The 12,511-nt window shown below is 40.9% G+C and overlaps 1 protein-coding gene across 7 annotated transcripts in view; it reads right to left on the reverse strand.

The window, feature by feature from the left end:
- Window positions 1–12,511, reverse strand: part of Tbc1d5 (TBC1 domain family member 5) — a 518,011-nt gene that overhangs the window by 46,219 nt on the left and 459,281 nt on the right. For all 7 annotated transcript variants that reach the window (XM_031348347.1, XM_031348346.1, XM_031348344.1 and 4 more), the window contains one exon: window positions 10,128–10,291. In XM_031348347.1, the coding sequence (XP_031204207.1) occupies window positions 10,128–10,291 (164 nt within the window). The remainder of the gene's footprint in view (window positions 1–10,127; window positions 10,292–12,511) is intronic.

Consider the following 12,511-nt stretch of genomic DNA (forward strand, 5'->3'; position numbering starts at 1 on the left):
AACACACACACACACACACACACACACACACACACACACACACGCACACACAAGCACCAGTTAATTTTAGAACGCCTTGGATACCTCCAAGGGTGGGTATTCTTAAACCTTCTCCTGCTACCCCAGGCCCAGTTAGGGAAGTGGCCAGTGGCCACCCACCTGTAATCTCACCCGGCTGTATTCCTGCTGTCCTGCATGCCATCCTTGTACCGAGTCACAGTGATTCTGTTCGTTCCTCTCTGCATCTACCCGCACATCTCTCAGTGTCCCACCCCATGCCCAGCTATTGGCTGCTGTCATCCTTGACAGATCAAAAAACAATTGGGAACAAGGACCTTCAATGTCTGGACATGCAGATTCTCGATCAATCAAAGCTTTAGAACCAATCTCCAACACAACCTCCCCCAATAAAACTGATTACCATGGGGAAAAAAAGAGATATAATGTAAGACAAAAGTTGACTCCAAATCAACCCAAACAACATTCTCTAGACAAATATACTTTAAACAGCACTAAATAATATGAAATATGAGTGAATAACCAAATAATTAAAATACTTTGTCTACTGTGAAACCTTAAATAGGATTTGCATGATAAAAGTCTTCTTGATCTACACTATTAAAGACTATCTATAAAATCTCTGTAGTTCCCCTTTATGTAGATAAAGGCATATTGCATATCTTAGTAAGTTAGCTCTATTGAAATTCAGGAGGTATGAAAGTGTTGTTATCGACTGCCTAATCAGGCAACCTGAATGTTTTGTAACTGCAATACGCTCCCTCTTCCACCAAGCCAGTGAGGCCCAGATGATACATTATTAACGAGTTTTCCTTTTTGCCACATTTGTATGTGATCAGACCAATGGATGAAATAAGCCAATGTTGCGGGAAATATTAAAAAAGTCGACCCACCATCTCTCCTGCCCTGATGGTCCCCATTCCTGTTTTTCTCTCCCAGCTAGCGAGCTCATCTCGCTTCCATGCAACACCCCAGATACCCCATGATCAGCCATCTCAACATCTAATTGGTTTCTAATTGGTAGAAACATGACTTTTTTTTTCAGGGTAAAGTCTTTTTTTTCCCTATCTTTTTATTAGATGTTTTCTTTATTTACAATATAAGCTTAATTATCCAAACAGATTTATATAATAATAAGATAACAATTTACAAGATGCCAATACAATAATTTCAGAGCCAATTGATAACGATAGAAGTTTTACCCAATTATTCTAACCTTGTGAAAATCTTAGCTACTTGTGACTGTTTAAAACCACATGGGATCAGGACCTTCTTCCTATTAGTTAGCCTCCATGTTGGCTTCTCCCCCACTTCTCCTCCTGCAAAGTCCCTATCTGTCTCCCCAACTCCTAGCTGCGTCTCCCTTTTCCTGTCCAATCACAGGTCTGCCACTGCCTTAATGTGATTGGACAGGGAAAATCCCGCAGTAACCCAGTCTGTACCAGGGGCTTTAATTTAAGTTTTTCATGCTGCTACTGGCTGGATAAGACCTTCTGTGAGCCCTTCCTGGCATGAGAAGCAGGCACCCAGCACAATGGCTGCCCCAGACAGAAAGACCTTGGCTAAGGTTGCTTCTGTTGTTGTTTTGTTTCACCGTGTTAAAGATAATTGGCCATATGAGAATGAATTAAGACACTTATATCATCATTCTCCAAGGTAAATGACCCCCATAGAAGTCTGCATTGAATCCAAGTTGAGGATCAAGAAATGTAATAAGAAACACCTTAAGTTACAAATGGTAATGGGAGCCAAGTACTAGAACCACTCAGTTATGAAATTTTTGGGAAGAAATGAGAAGGAAAATTCTCTGAGTTATCCATATGTCCACCATGCTGATTTATAGGAACCTTACCTCTCAGAAATACCAGTTCTATTAACTTTGAAAAATGTTACTGGCCCTGGAAGATGTCAGATTGATTCCTGCTATACCAGGTACTTGGACAGCACACAAAACCTTTAGGAACATGATTTTATTCCTAATTTTTTCCTGAGTGCCAGATACAACACCTGATTTAGAGAATACTCAGAGAAACCAGGCCTTTAAGAGCTTCCAAATAAATTCAATGGCACTGCCACATTTAATGCAGAATCAGCAGTTATGAATCAAGCAGGGTACCCATCATCTCCTGATGTTTCTGCAGGTGTGGGGAGGGGCCTGCTTTTTGCTGTAAGAACTGAATGCTTCCAGAGGTGACTATGCAAAGATCTGTGTATATGATATACTTCAATTGAAACCATAAAGAACTGTAAATTTGGTGGCCATGTAAATCATTTTGGTTAGAAAAGACAGGAGAGGACAACAACAAAGATGTATGAGACAGCATGCTCATGGGAAATGGCACTATTAGGAGGTGTGGCCTTGTTGGAATAGGTGTGGCATTGTTAGAATAAGTGTGTAGGCTGTGGGGGTAGGCTTTAAGAGACCCTCCACCTAGGAAGACCAGAAGTCTCAACTAACCCTGACAGGGAGCCACTAACCAGGCAGCATACACTAACTAGCTGGTCCAAGGCTCTTGACATGTATACAGCACAGGACTGCCTGGTCTGGCCTCAGTGAGAGAAGATGTGCCTAACTCTCCAGAGACTTTAAGTTCCAGGGAGTGGAGAGGCATGGTGGGGGTGGGGACATCCTCTTGGGGATGGGAAGTGGGGCAGGCAAGGAGGAGGAACCATTCTCCCTTCAGGCCAGTGTAGCTCTCAGGATATGCTGGGTTTGTGGCTTATGGAACAGAGCATGAGCTGCCACCAGCCCTTTCTGCCATGCTGCTGTCACACTTCTGACTATATATATTTTTGACCTGAGCACCATGAGGCAGAAAGCTAAGAGGAGGGAGAACAGAATTCACCTTAGTAGGCATTTTCAAACTCTGGAGCAAGTCTCTGTGTATAGGAGCTCAGCTCAGTTAGGTGAAGCCGCTGCAGAGGCTCCTTCCAGACCTGCCCTACTGTTACTAGGCCTGGAGATCATCCTCTGATGAGATCAGCGCTTTCATTCTTTCTGGAAGAAAGCCCTACAGATTAATGTAACTTCCTGGAAAAGTTAAACATAAAAAATTAGATGCTAAGGACAGGTTATTTTGTTGTTTTATTTGTTTGTTTTTAAAATCACAGTTAGATACTAAGGGAAAATAGGGAAACAGCATTACAGCCTCCACAGTATGACTTTTGGCCTTAGCTGACCTCCATCTGCATAGAGTAACTGAGAGCTCTCATCTCCTTCTTTATCTGGCACATGTGTATTTTAGGAAACAAATACTATAGTTCAGTGTAGCTTTGAAAGAACACATAAAGGCCACTGGAATTAAGCAAATGTTACTAATGACACATTTAATCTAGCGTGATTCAAACCTATAAGAATTGCTGGCCAGGCACTGCAAATACATTCAATTGTTTGACTTTAGCTCTCCTCAAAGTTGTGTCTATGCCTCCAGGCAGGGTCCATTGTGGGTCCAGTCTGGCATCTCTGTATCCTCCAGAGTTAACGGAGATGAAGAGAGATGACAGAGGAAAGGACCAACCAGGAGGGGACGATCATCTTACTTGTCCCTAAGGGTAGTATCCTGCCCATGTAACATAACACTTAAGGTGCAGCAATACATTTCCTATGATCTCTCTCTCTCTCTCTCTCTCTCTCTCTCTCTCTCTCTCTCTCTCTCTCTCTCTTTCTCTCTCTCTCTGTGTGTGTGTGTATGTGTGTTGGGATTAAATAAATCTATCGAGGAAGCAAGAAATTAAACAGCAGATTTAAAATCCCACTTAGAAAAGCAAAATGAAGACAACACACTCTGCACTGTGCAGACAGCTGTGGTAAATGCTCCTTCTGCCACCCCATGTCTCTGTGCTGGAATTACATGAGTGAAGTGAATGCAAAGACAGAATTCCTGCACAAGTATCTAAGTCTGTCTTCTCAGACCTTAGCCAACTCACTGGCAGAGAGATCATGAACAAAGTTCAAACAACTAATTTAATGTCATGCCACAAATGTATGAACTAACTTGAAATTAGATTAAAATTTTCTAAGTAAGTCTTCTAAAAAGCTAAAAACCAGTTGTGGCCTCTAAATTAATTTGTATCTATTTATGTCCATAAACTACATTAAGTAGGAAAGTGCTGGTGTTTCAGTAAAGCCACTCTGCTCACTTGCTCTTCTAAGTCATCAACATAACTCAAGCCTGAAAATGGAGCCCTAAAAGCTGACTTATTAAAACAAAAATTTTCTTTTAATTTAAATGCTTCAGTGAAGTACAGGATCAGCCATTCTGGAAAGCAACTGACCAGCCAGTTATTGGCTGCCCATTTTATCCTCCTCTCACAGCTTCATCACATTTAGAGTTCTTCATTTTAAACTTCCATCTTAACAGTGACTAGAAGGGGGATGAGCACAGAATTTAATTCTGGCCAACAGGAGGAGAAAGAAAGCCTGTGGGGAACCCCTACAGGAGGGTCTTGGTTGCTACTACAGCATTTAAGCATCTAATGACTCTTGTATTGATGAGATATTTTTATCTACTTACTATTCCACTTTACCACAAAAATTCACTATAGGACAATTTTTAAAACATTCCTTATATAGATAAATGTTCACAATTCCAATTCTAGAATATGGAGTAAACAATGTCCAAGCTGGCTATACTTCTAGAGGAGGTTCTTCATTACCTGGTACCAGTGTCACTGTGTCATGACTAAGACTACATTAATGAATTAACAAACGCTAAGATATTAAATTCTATTAATATGATCATGTTTAAGCTACCAAAGTGCAATAAGAGGATCCTCAACACCTGGGATGAGCCTCCTGGCAGCTGCCCCATGCTCTTGCATTTCAGGGACCTAGTCACCCATTCTGTGTAGTGCAGACATTTTGGTCTCATATGCTGTGTAGAGGACCCTGAATCATGGACATGCTTAGATTATTGGAGGTTGGTATGTAATCATCACAAAGCAAGACAAAATACCTTGCAATTCATTGCTCCTGGCTAATATATCAGTTTTAGAATTTTCCATTATTATTTTCTCTATCCTTAAATCTTAGCAAAATCTCTTAGGAACAGATGACAATGATAGTAGACCGTGACTAAACAAGCACAATTCACTTAACAGTCAAACACGTGGCCAACAGAAAGATTTCTAGAACTAAAAAGCAGATATCAGTAAGTAAATAAGGCAAAAAAAATCAGAACTTAATTAAAAACCTCAATTTAATGAGGTAAACCTTCTTTTCTAGGAATTTAGGGAAAGGAGAAGGACATTTCTCTTCAAAATAAAAAACAATGATCAAAACCATGGTAACTTTTTTCTTTTTTTGATAGAGTCAATAAGTTCTGTTCAAGCTGCAGCCCAGACTGGCATGGAATTATTGTTCTGCTTCTGCCTCCGGAGTGCTGGGATGCAGGCATTACCACACCTGGCACCACAGTAGGTACTACTGATAATAAAAATAATAATAATTGCCAACATTGCACTGCTTTCACTTTCTAGCAAAGAAGCACAGTGATGCCCTTCACTGTGATTTTCCTGTTAGGAATAGTGTCTATGAACTCAACACCCCTATAGCTATGCCTTTTATAACTTTACCTCTTTAAGGATTTAGCTCAATTTTGCCTCCCTTTATCTGCACCATAGCCTACCAGCCTGTGGAACACAGGAAGGGTTGAGATGACACATGTGATGCATGTCCAGAATATGAAATACAGGCACCAACTTTAAAAGCACTTTTCAAAACAGCATTAAAGCAGATTTTGACACATGTACACTGTTTGCTATGATGAGTCTGTCTTTAGATATTCTGCTTATTTAACCCTTTTCTAACTGGTAACAATCTTTTGGTGCCAGGCCACTTCAAATGGAGTCTTGTAATCTGAAAGGTGCTGCAGAGTCTAAAGTAAGGCTGGTTATTGCGTCAACTCATGCCAGTTACTTGCATATGGAACTAGTAAGAATGAATTAAAGGAAAACTATTTGGAGCTTTTTGAGGTCATGGAATATCCTTGTAACAAAACGAGGCTGGAAATGAAAGAAAGGTGGGCACAGTGATGGGAGGTACTATGACTTGGAGCTCCCAGGGGAGAAAATTTCCAGTTATGGGCCTGACCATCTTCTAATTGTGGACTGTTTTCCTTTACTAACCATCAGTCTCAGAAGGTTAATGAATACAATCTTACTCCTCACTCATGATTAAACTGTACACATCCTGGGTTGACAGGTAGACCCTCAGTTCACTGTGCGGATGAGACAGGTATGCTTTTGCTGTGGGCATACCTATCAGTCATCCGTACTTTGAATATATTGGACAGAACTAGTCACCCAGCTGACATATCCCAGGGGACATGGCCATACCTATCAGTCATCCATACTTTGAATATACTGGACAGAAAGAACTAGTCACCCAGCTGACAGATCCCAGGGGACATGGATATACTCTTGTGGTAGGAACCACTGACTATAACACTATTTTCTAAAATACTAAAATTGCTGGATTAGAAGAGCAACTTCTACCCTCTACAAGAAAACGAAGAATTAAGCAACCTAAGCTAGAGATAAAAGTTGGGGCAGGGCTAGTCTCCCTTGAAGACTAGCTACTTCTCCACAAGTTGAGATATAATAAAATTTGACTGATAACTGGTATTGCCATGGTTATGTACCTTATGTATAGTATATACACTTTACAGTATATCTATGTGGGGGAATTAGACTTAACCTATTTCTCCAATGGTTCAACCTCTCAATTTTATGGTATACTATTATCTTTAGAAGTAATTAACTAGCATCATAGACCGAACCAGATGCCACCAAATATAACACAAATAAAACAAGTCTCTATATGCTTCTCTCATTTATCATTTTCATATTCTAGCTCTTCAAATATACACATATTCTAACTCAGTATGGTAGCATAGTCTACATATGCTGTCCTTGAGAAATCAGGCGGTGCTACAGGCTTCTTACGAAAGGCAGTTCTCACAACCCTACTTCCTACTTTCTGCATTTTAGAAGCATCAAGTTTTAATGCCTTCCTGCCCCCCTGCCCCAACTTTTTTCTCTAGCTTAGGTTGCTTAATTCTTCATTGTCTTCTAGAGGGGACTCTACTGATTTCCCATATATAAGAATGAGAATTAGCTTTCCTGGCCACAGCCAGTTTGTTCCTCGTTGTCTAAGTACATGTATCATTCGCACATGCTAGTTTCTCAAAAGTTACAGCATAAGTTGGTCTAGGTTAGTAGCTAATAGGCTTACTTTATAAAACTTATGGTAGTTGGAAACACCGAGATTAAGAGAAACAGGGACTGGGAACAAGATATATCCTTCAAAGCTGCAAGCCCATTGATTTATTTCTTACAACCAGGTCCCATTTCCTACTAGTCCATTCAGCTATAAACACGTAAGGATTGATCCACTGATGAGGTTAGCACCCTCCTGATCAAATAGCCTGTCCTCCCCATTAAGGGACATTTCACTTAAACCATTATAGCAGTTTAGCAGGGTAGGGCATGAATTCATTCCAGAACACTCAAGGCAATGGTCTATATGTGGCTTTTGGTACTGCTATAGATAAATCTGTAGCTTTCTGGTTCTTGACTTTTGGTTAGAAATTTTTCTTTTCACTCAGCACTATAAGTCCCTAGGATTTCTTGTGTTCTCTCTTGTGAAGTTTTTTAGTTCTGAATATAAATGTAAAAAGTGTTTGTGTTTGTAGGAAATTCAATCTCACAATTCATGTTTAAAATAGTAGAAACACACCTTGAACTGAATGCATGTGTAGCCATAGGACAACCCAGGATGTCATGTGCTCCCTCTGTGTTTTTTGAGGTGAGGTCTCTTGCTGGCTTGTTTGGCCCTCAAAGGCATCCTGGTTGACTCTGGGGATGGGACTCATGTCGTCATGGTGTCAGGACAAGCCCCTTACCTATTGAGCCCCCTTCCGAGCCCTTTGAACTATATTTTCAGTTACCCCCTCTCCTTTATTGTTGGCGTTCTTTCTGGATACACATTTTTAGATTTTTCAATCACTTGGAGTACCTAAGCTATTCTTTTTCTTATCCTCTACTTCAATCTCATTTTAGATTTTTATTTTCTGGGGATATTTCCTCAACTTTATTTTTTAATTTTTCTGCTAAGCTTTAAAGTTTGGATACTACATTTTTATATTTTATTTCTAGTAGGTGCCCTCATGTTTGTGTTCTCTGAAAGAATTATAGTCAACTTTCTACAGCTCCAGGTTCGATATCTATGAATATGATCAATTGTCACAAGAAATTATTAAAAAAAAAGTATATGTAGTGAACATGCATGGACTTTTGGTTTACTATTTCTTCAAAAGCATTCAATTTACATAGCATTCACAATAATATAGACATGATTTGATTTATATGCAAAAGTCTGCATACCCCAACACTATATGATTCTATCTAGGGGTTTGGACATTTACAGACTTCGATACCAGGAGCGGATTCTAGATTCAATTCCTCATGGATACTGACGGATGGATGTATATACACACATATTTTCTTATTTTCTTTTAGTTGTCTTTTTCTATTTTGCCTTTCATTACCACATTGCATGACTCTTGGCTATGTTGACCACAGAAGAGCTACAAGGAAGCACTATGCTTGGACGGTGCCTATTGATGGCTGGGCCCACTGTCACAGGACCTGGTTGCCTTGTTGGAGAACTCCTAAAGGCAATATTTGTGGTGTGTGTGTGTGCATGCTCATTCATTGGGAAGCAAGTGGAGGAAGATGAGGTGGGAATTCTTCCATTTAGTATTTGAACACAATTATCATCCCCTGTCCACAGCAGAGCCCCACATGGACTGTATCTAAATGTCTCTAGGTCTAGGGATATTACTTTACACTTTTCAGAGAACTAAAGTTCCAGTTTTCTGTTAGGCAGAGAAAATAAATCTAGTCCTAGGTGCCATGCTTCCTGCCAGCACAATATGGACTGAACCTCTGAACCTATAAGCCAGCCCCAATTAAATGTTCTTTTTTACAAGAGTTTCCGTGGTCATGGTGTCTATACACAGCAATGAAATACTAACTAAGACAGCAACTATTATGAAAAAAGCAGGCCATGAACTTAAAAGAGAGCAAGGATGGGTGTCTAGGATGGTTTGGAGGGAGGAAATGGAATGGGGGAATGATGCAATTATATTACAATCTCATAAATAAAAAATTAAAAATACAGATTAAGACTATATTATTAAAGTAGTCTATACACTTTATAAAATTTCAAGGATTATTGAAAATACCACAATAGAGGAGCTGAGTAGAGGCTCAGTAGTTAAGAGCACTGGCTCTTGCTCTTGTAGAGGACCCAGGCTCTGTTCCCAGTGCCTACACAGTGGCCTAAGATCAGCTGTGACTCTAGTTCTAGGGTACCTGACAGGCCTCTGAGGGCACCAGGCAAATAATAGTGATCATACATGCAATGCAAACAAAAACTTAAACACATAAAATAAGAACAAATGCATCTTTAAAACCAACCAAACAATAAAACCCCACACCATAACAGAAATGTGGTTCATACAGTTTTTAACATCGAAAGAGAAACTGTTGCATTTTTCAGGTACTACTATAAAATGCAGAGATTATCTTGTATTGTTTTTCAACTGTCATGGTCTCTCATCAACAACATGTACTTATTACATTTAGAAGGATGGTGACATGGAACTGTACAACTGGGGAAGATGGCTGAGGACAGAGGGAGCCTTCCTGTCCCTGTGTAGCGCTTCCTTTTCTTTGTAGATGCGATTCAGTAGTGGGCCTCGAGTTCTAACTCTAGCTCAGGCCTGCTTCCTGCACAACAGAGTCTGTAATGACCAGTGCTGGGCTATGTCTTGAAATATGGCAACTTTAATAAAAGATACATGAAGGACTTGGAAAATATTCCACTTATTTTGAATGGATGTTTCTCTTTTCCCCAGGTAACAAAGATCGAGGTCTTAAAATATTGCTAAATGATAATGATAACACTAAGATACTTTTGAAAAAATAGTGTGTTCTAGCCTGTAAAAGCTTCTTGAGTTTAACAAAACTGGGTGTAAGAGGCATGCCTTCCTCTAGGGAAACAAAACCGAGAGACTGAAAACGAGCTGCCCTTAGACACTTACAGACTCTTTTCTGCCCATAGTTTTGCTGTGTGAACGGGAGCGTGCTATGTTGCTGAAAAAGGAATCCCTTTTAGTAGCAGATGAAGGTGGGGAGCCAGTGGATTCTCTTCCCCCAGGCAAACTCTCGATGCTTGGAGATGAACTGATGGTTTTCGAACTTTGCCCTGTAAGAAAATTAAGTAGCAATAATTAAACACCAGCCTGTCACTAAGCCACTGACTGTAAGTCACTTTACTAAGTCATGATTAGCTATGAAGTGACCCTACTTTTCTGTGATGAAGGGCTAACTTTAAGTAGTTGGGTTTTCTTTCAGCAGCTAGGTGACTCCTTAGCTGTGGAGGCAGAAGCTGCTATGCTATATATGCATACGACTCGAAACTGTAATTCTTTCAGCAAAGCTTTCCAAAGAGCTTCTTTTTCTCCATCACTGTGGGAGAGCTATAGGGGAACCCCGAGCCGACCACAGAATCTTGAAGTGGGCTAATGTGCTGTTTCACACTGCCTTTCGCTAGGTCTGTGCCCTGACTAGAGTAATAGCATCAAGGATGCTCAGCCTCCATATGGCAATCTTCTCTGCTGGATGACTAGGTAAAAGGTACTACTGAACTATACTTGGACTAGCAGTTATCTACCTAAGTCTTCTGTCCCTGATCTTCGAATATCCGTTTCCTCTGCAGTGTCCTTTGTATCAGTTACCAGGGATACATAGTGGGTGCTACCCGGAGGCAAGGGGTGAATGGCAAGCCAAGAGGAGTAACGATGCTCCCCCTCCTCAGATTATCTGTGATCTGCTCAGTGTTTAACTGGAACACAAGCTCTTCCTGAGGTGGTTCCCATATGGTGCCTGGCAGCAGGACTCCCCATTTCCACTCAAAGGTTTCCTTACAGGAAACTTCCGTAGGTCTGTGTTCTGCGTTGACACCACCCCGTCTGCTCAATCCTTGTCCTTTTGCACAAGGGTTTTCCCTACAAGCCTTTTTTGTTTCTAATTCCACCTCAACAAGTGAGTCTGTAATGAGCAATGCTGTAATTTCAAGTTCAGTACAAGGTTCTGTGAGCTAGAAAAGGGCAGAGAAAACAAGCTCTCTTAGCCCTAGAAGCATCTTGTACTGAGTTTAGGCCAAAATAGGAACATTCTGCCCTACCTCACCCTGGCATTCCTTTCCCTTTGCTTCCATGTCTCCTATCTACTTGAGGGCTTTGGGCCTTAACTTCACTGGGTTATTTGTTTATGGCAAAACCCCACAGACGAGGATCTATCTGGATGGAAGAAGGTTTAGGGACCCACTATTAATTTTATTTTAAAAATCGTAACCAACAACATCTAGAAACATTCTTAGTATATCAGACTAAATGTGAAAGCTACCTTCTAAGAAATAATAACTTTGTTTATATATTTAACATATGCTCGTATATCATGACATATGCATTTTTAAAGTGTGCAATTTAGTGTTTTTTTAAGTACCAGGAAACCAGCGGGCAAACTCCAAACTCTGCATCTTCATGGCTGATGTCAAAGCGGTCTTCAGATCTCCAACTATTTTTTCATCTTTGTTGAATGCAACAAACTTCTTTCTCTGGTGCTGGTTCCACTCCCTGTTAGCAGCTTCCTCAGCAGATAGCCTATGATCTTATGGGCCCCCTCCAAAGGGCAGATGCCACTTCTCCAGCTCCATCCTCTGTAGTACTCTAAGCTCAGGCTGATCCACTCCACTGATGCTGCTGTTCTTGGTGATCGTCTCATTGTACTGGGATTTCCAATTCACTGGGGTTTTCTGTGCAACTAGGCTTCACCAATAGCCTGTCATAGACTGTCTTCATGGTGCCAAGCCTCAACTCCTTTGCATGACCCCTTCAGACCTGGGCCATCAACTGCAACTCAAGCTGCATCTTCACCAGTGGCCTTCCATGGCCTCTCACAGTGCTAAGCCCCAGCTGCTCTTCATGACCCCTTCATGCCTTCAAAACCAGTACCACCTGGGTGATTCTTGCATATTACCAAGTCCAGCTGCAGTATGAGGCACAACCTGGGCTATCTCTGGAACACAGCCTCTGTGATCTCAGAAAATACTTCCCAGAAGATTTCACCTCAGTGATGCTGGTCTCTTCTTAATCATCACTAATTTCTTAGCTCCAGCTAACCATCGTCAATTAGTCCCTTCTTTTCTTGACTCGGAAGCCAGAGCCACATGGCCAAAGCTGCCGAATTCTGCTGCCTAAACTTGGCTGTCCCTGGAACTTGTTCTGTAGACTGACCTTGAACTCAGAGATCTGCATGGCTCTCCTCTTGTAATGCTGGGATTAAAGGCGTGTACTACCATGCCTAGACTTATTCCTACCATGCCTAGACTTATTCCTACCATGCCTAGACTTATTCCTACCAT

This window comes from Mastomys coucha, unplaced genomic scaffold (genome assembly GCF_008632895.1).
Source record: "Mastomys coucha isolate ucsf_1 unplaced genomic scaffold, UCSF_Mcou_1 pScaffold3, whole genome shotgun sequence".
In the NCBI taxonomy this organism is placed as follows: domain Eukaryota; kingdom Metazoa; phylum Chordata; class Mammalia; order Rodentia; family Muridae; genus Mastomys; species Mastomys coucha.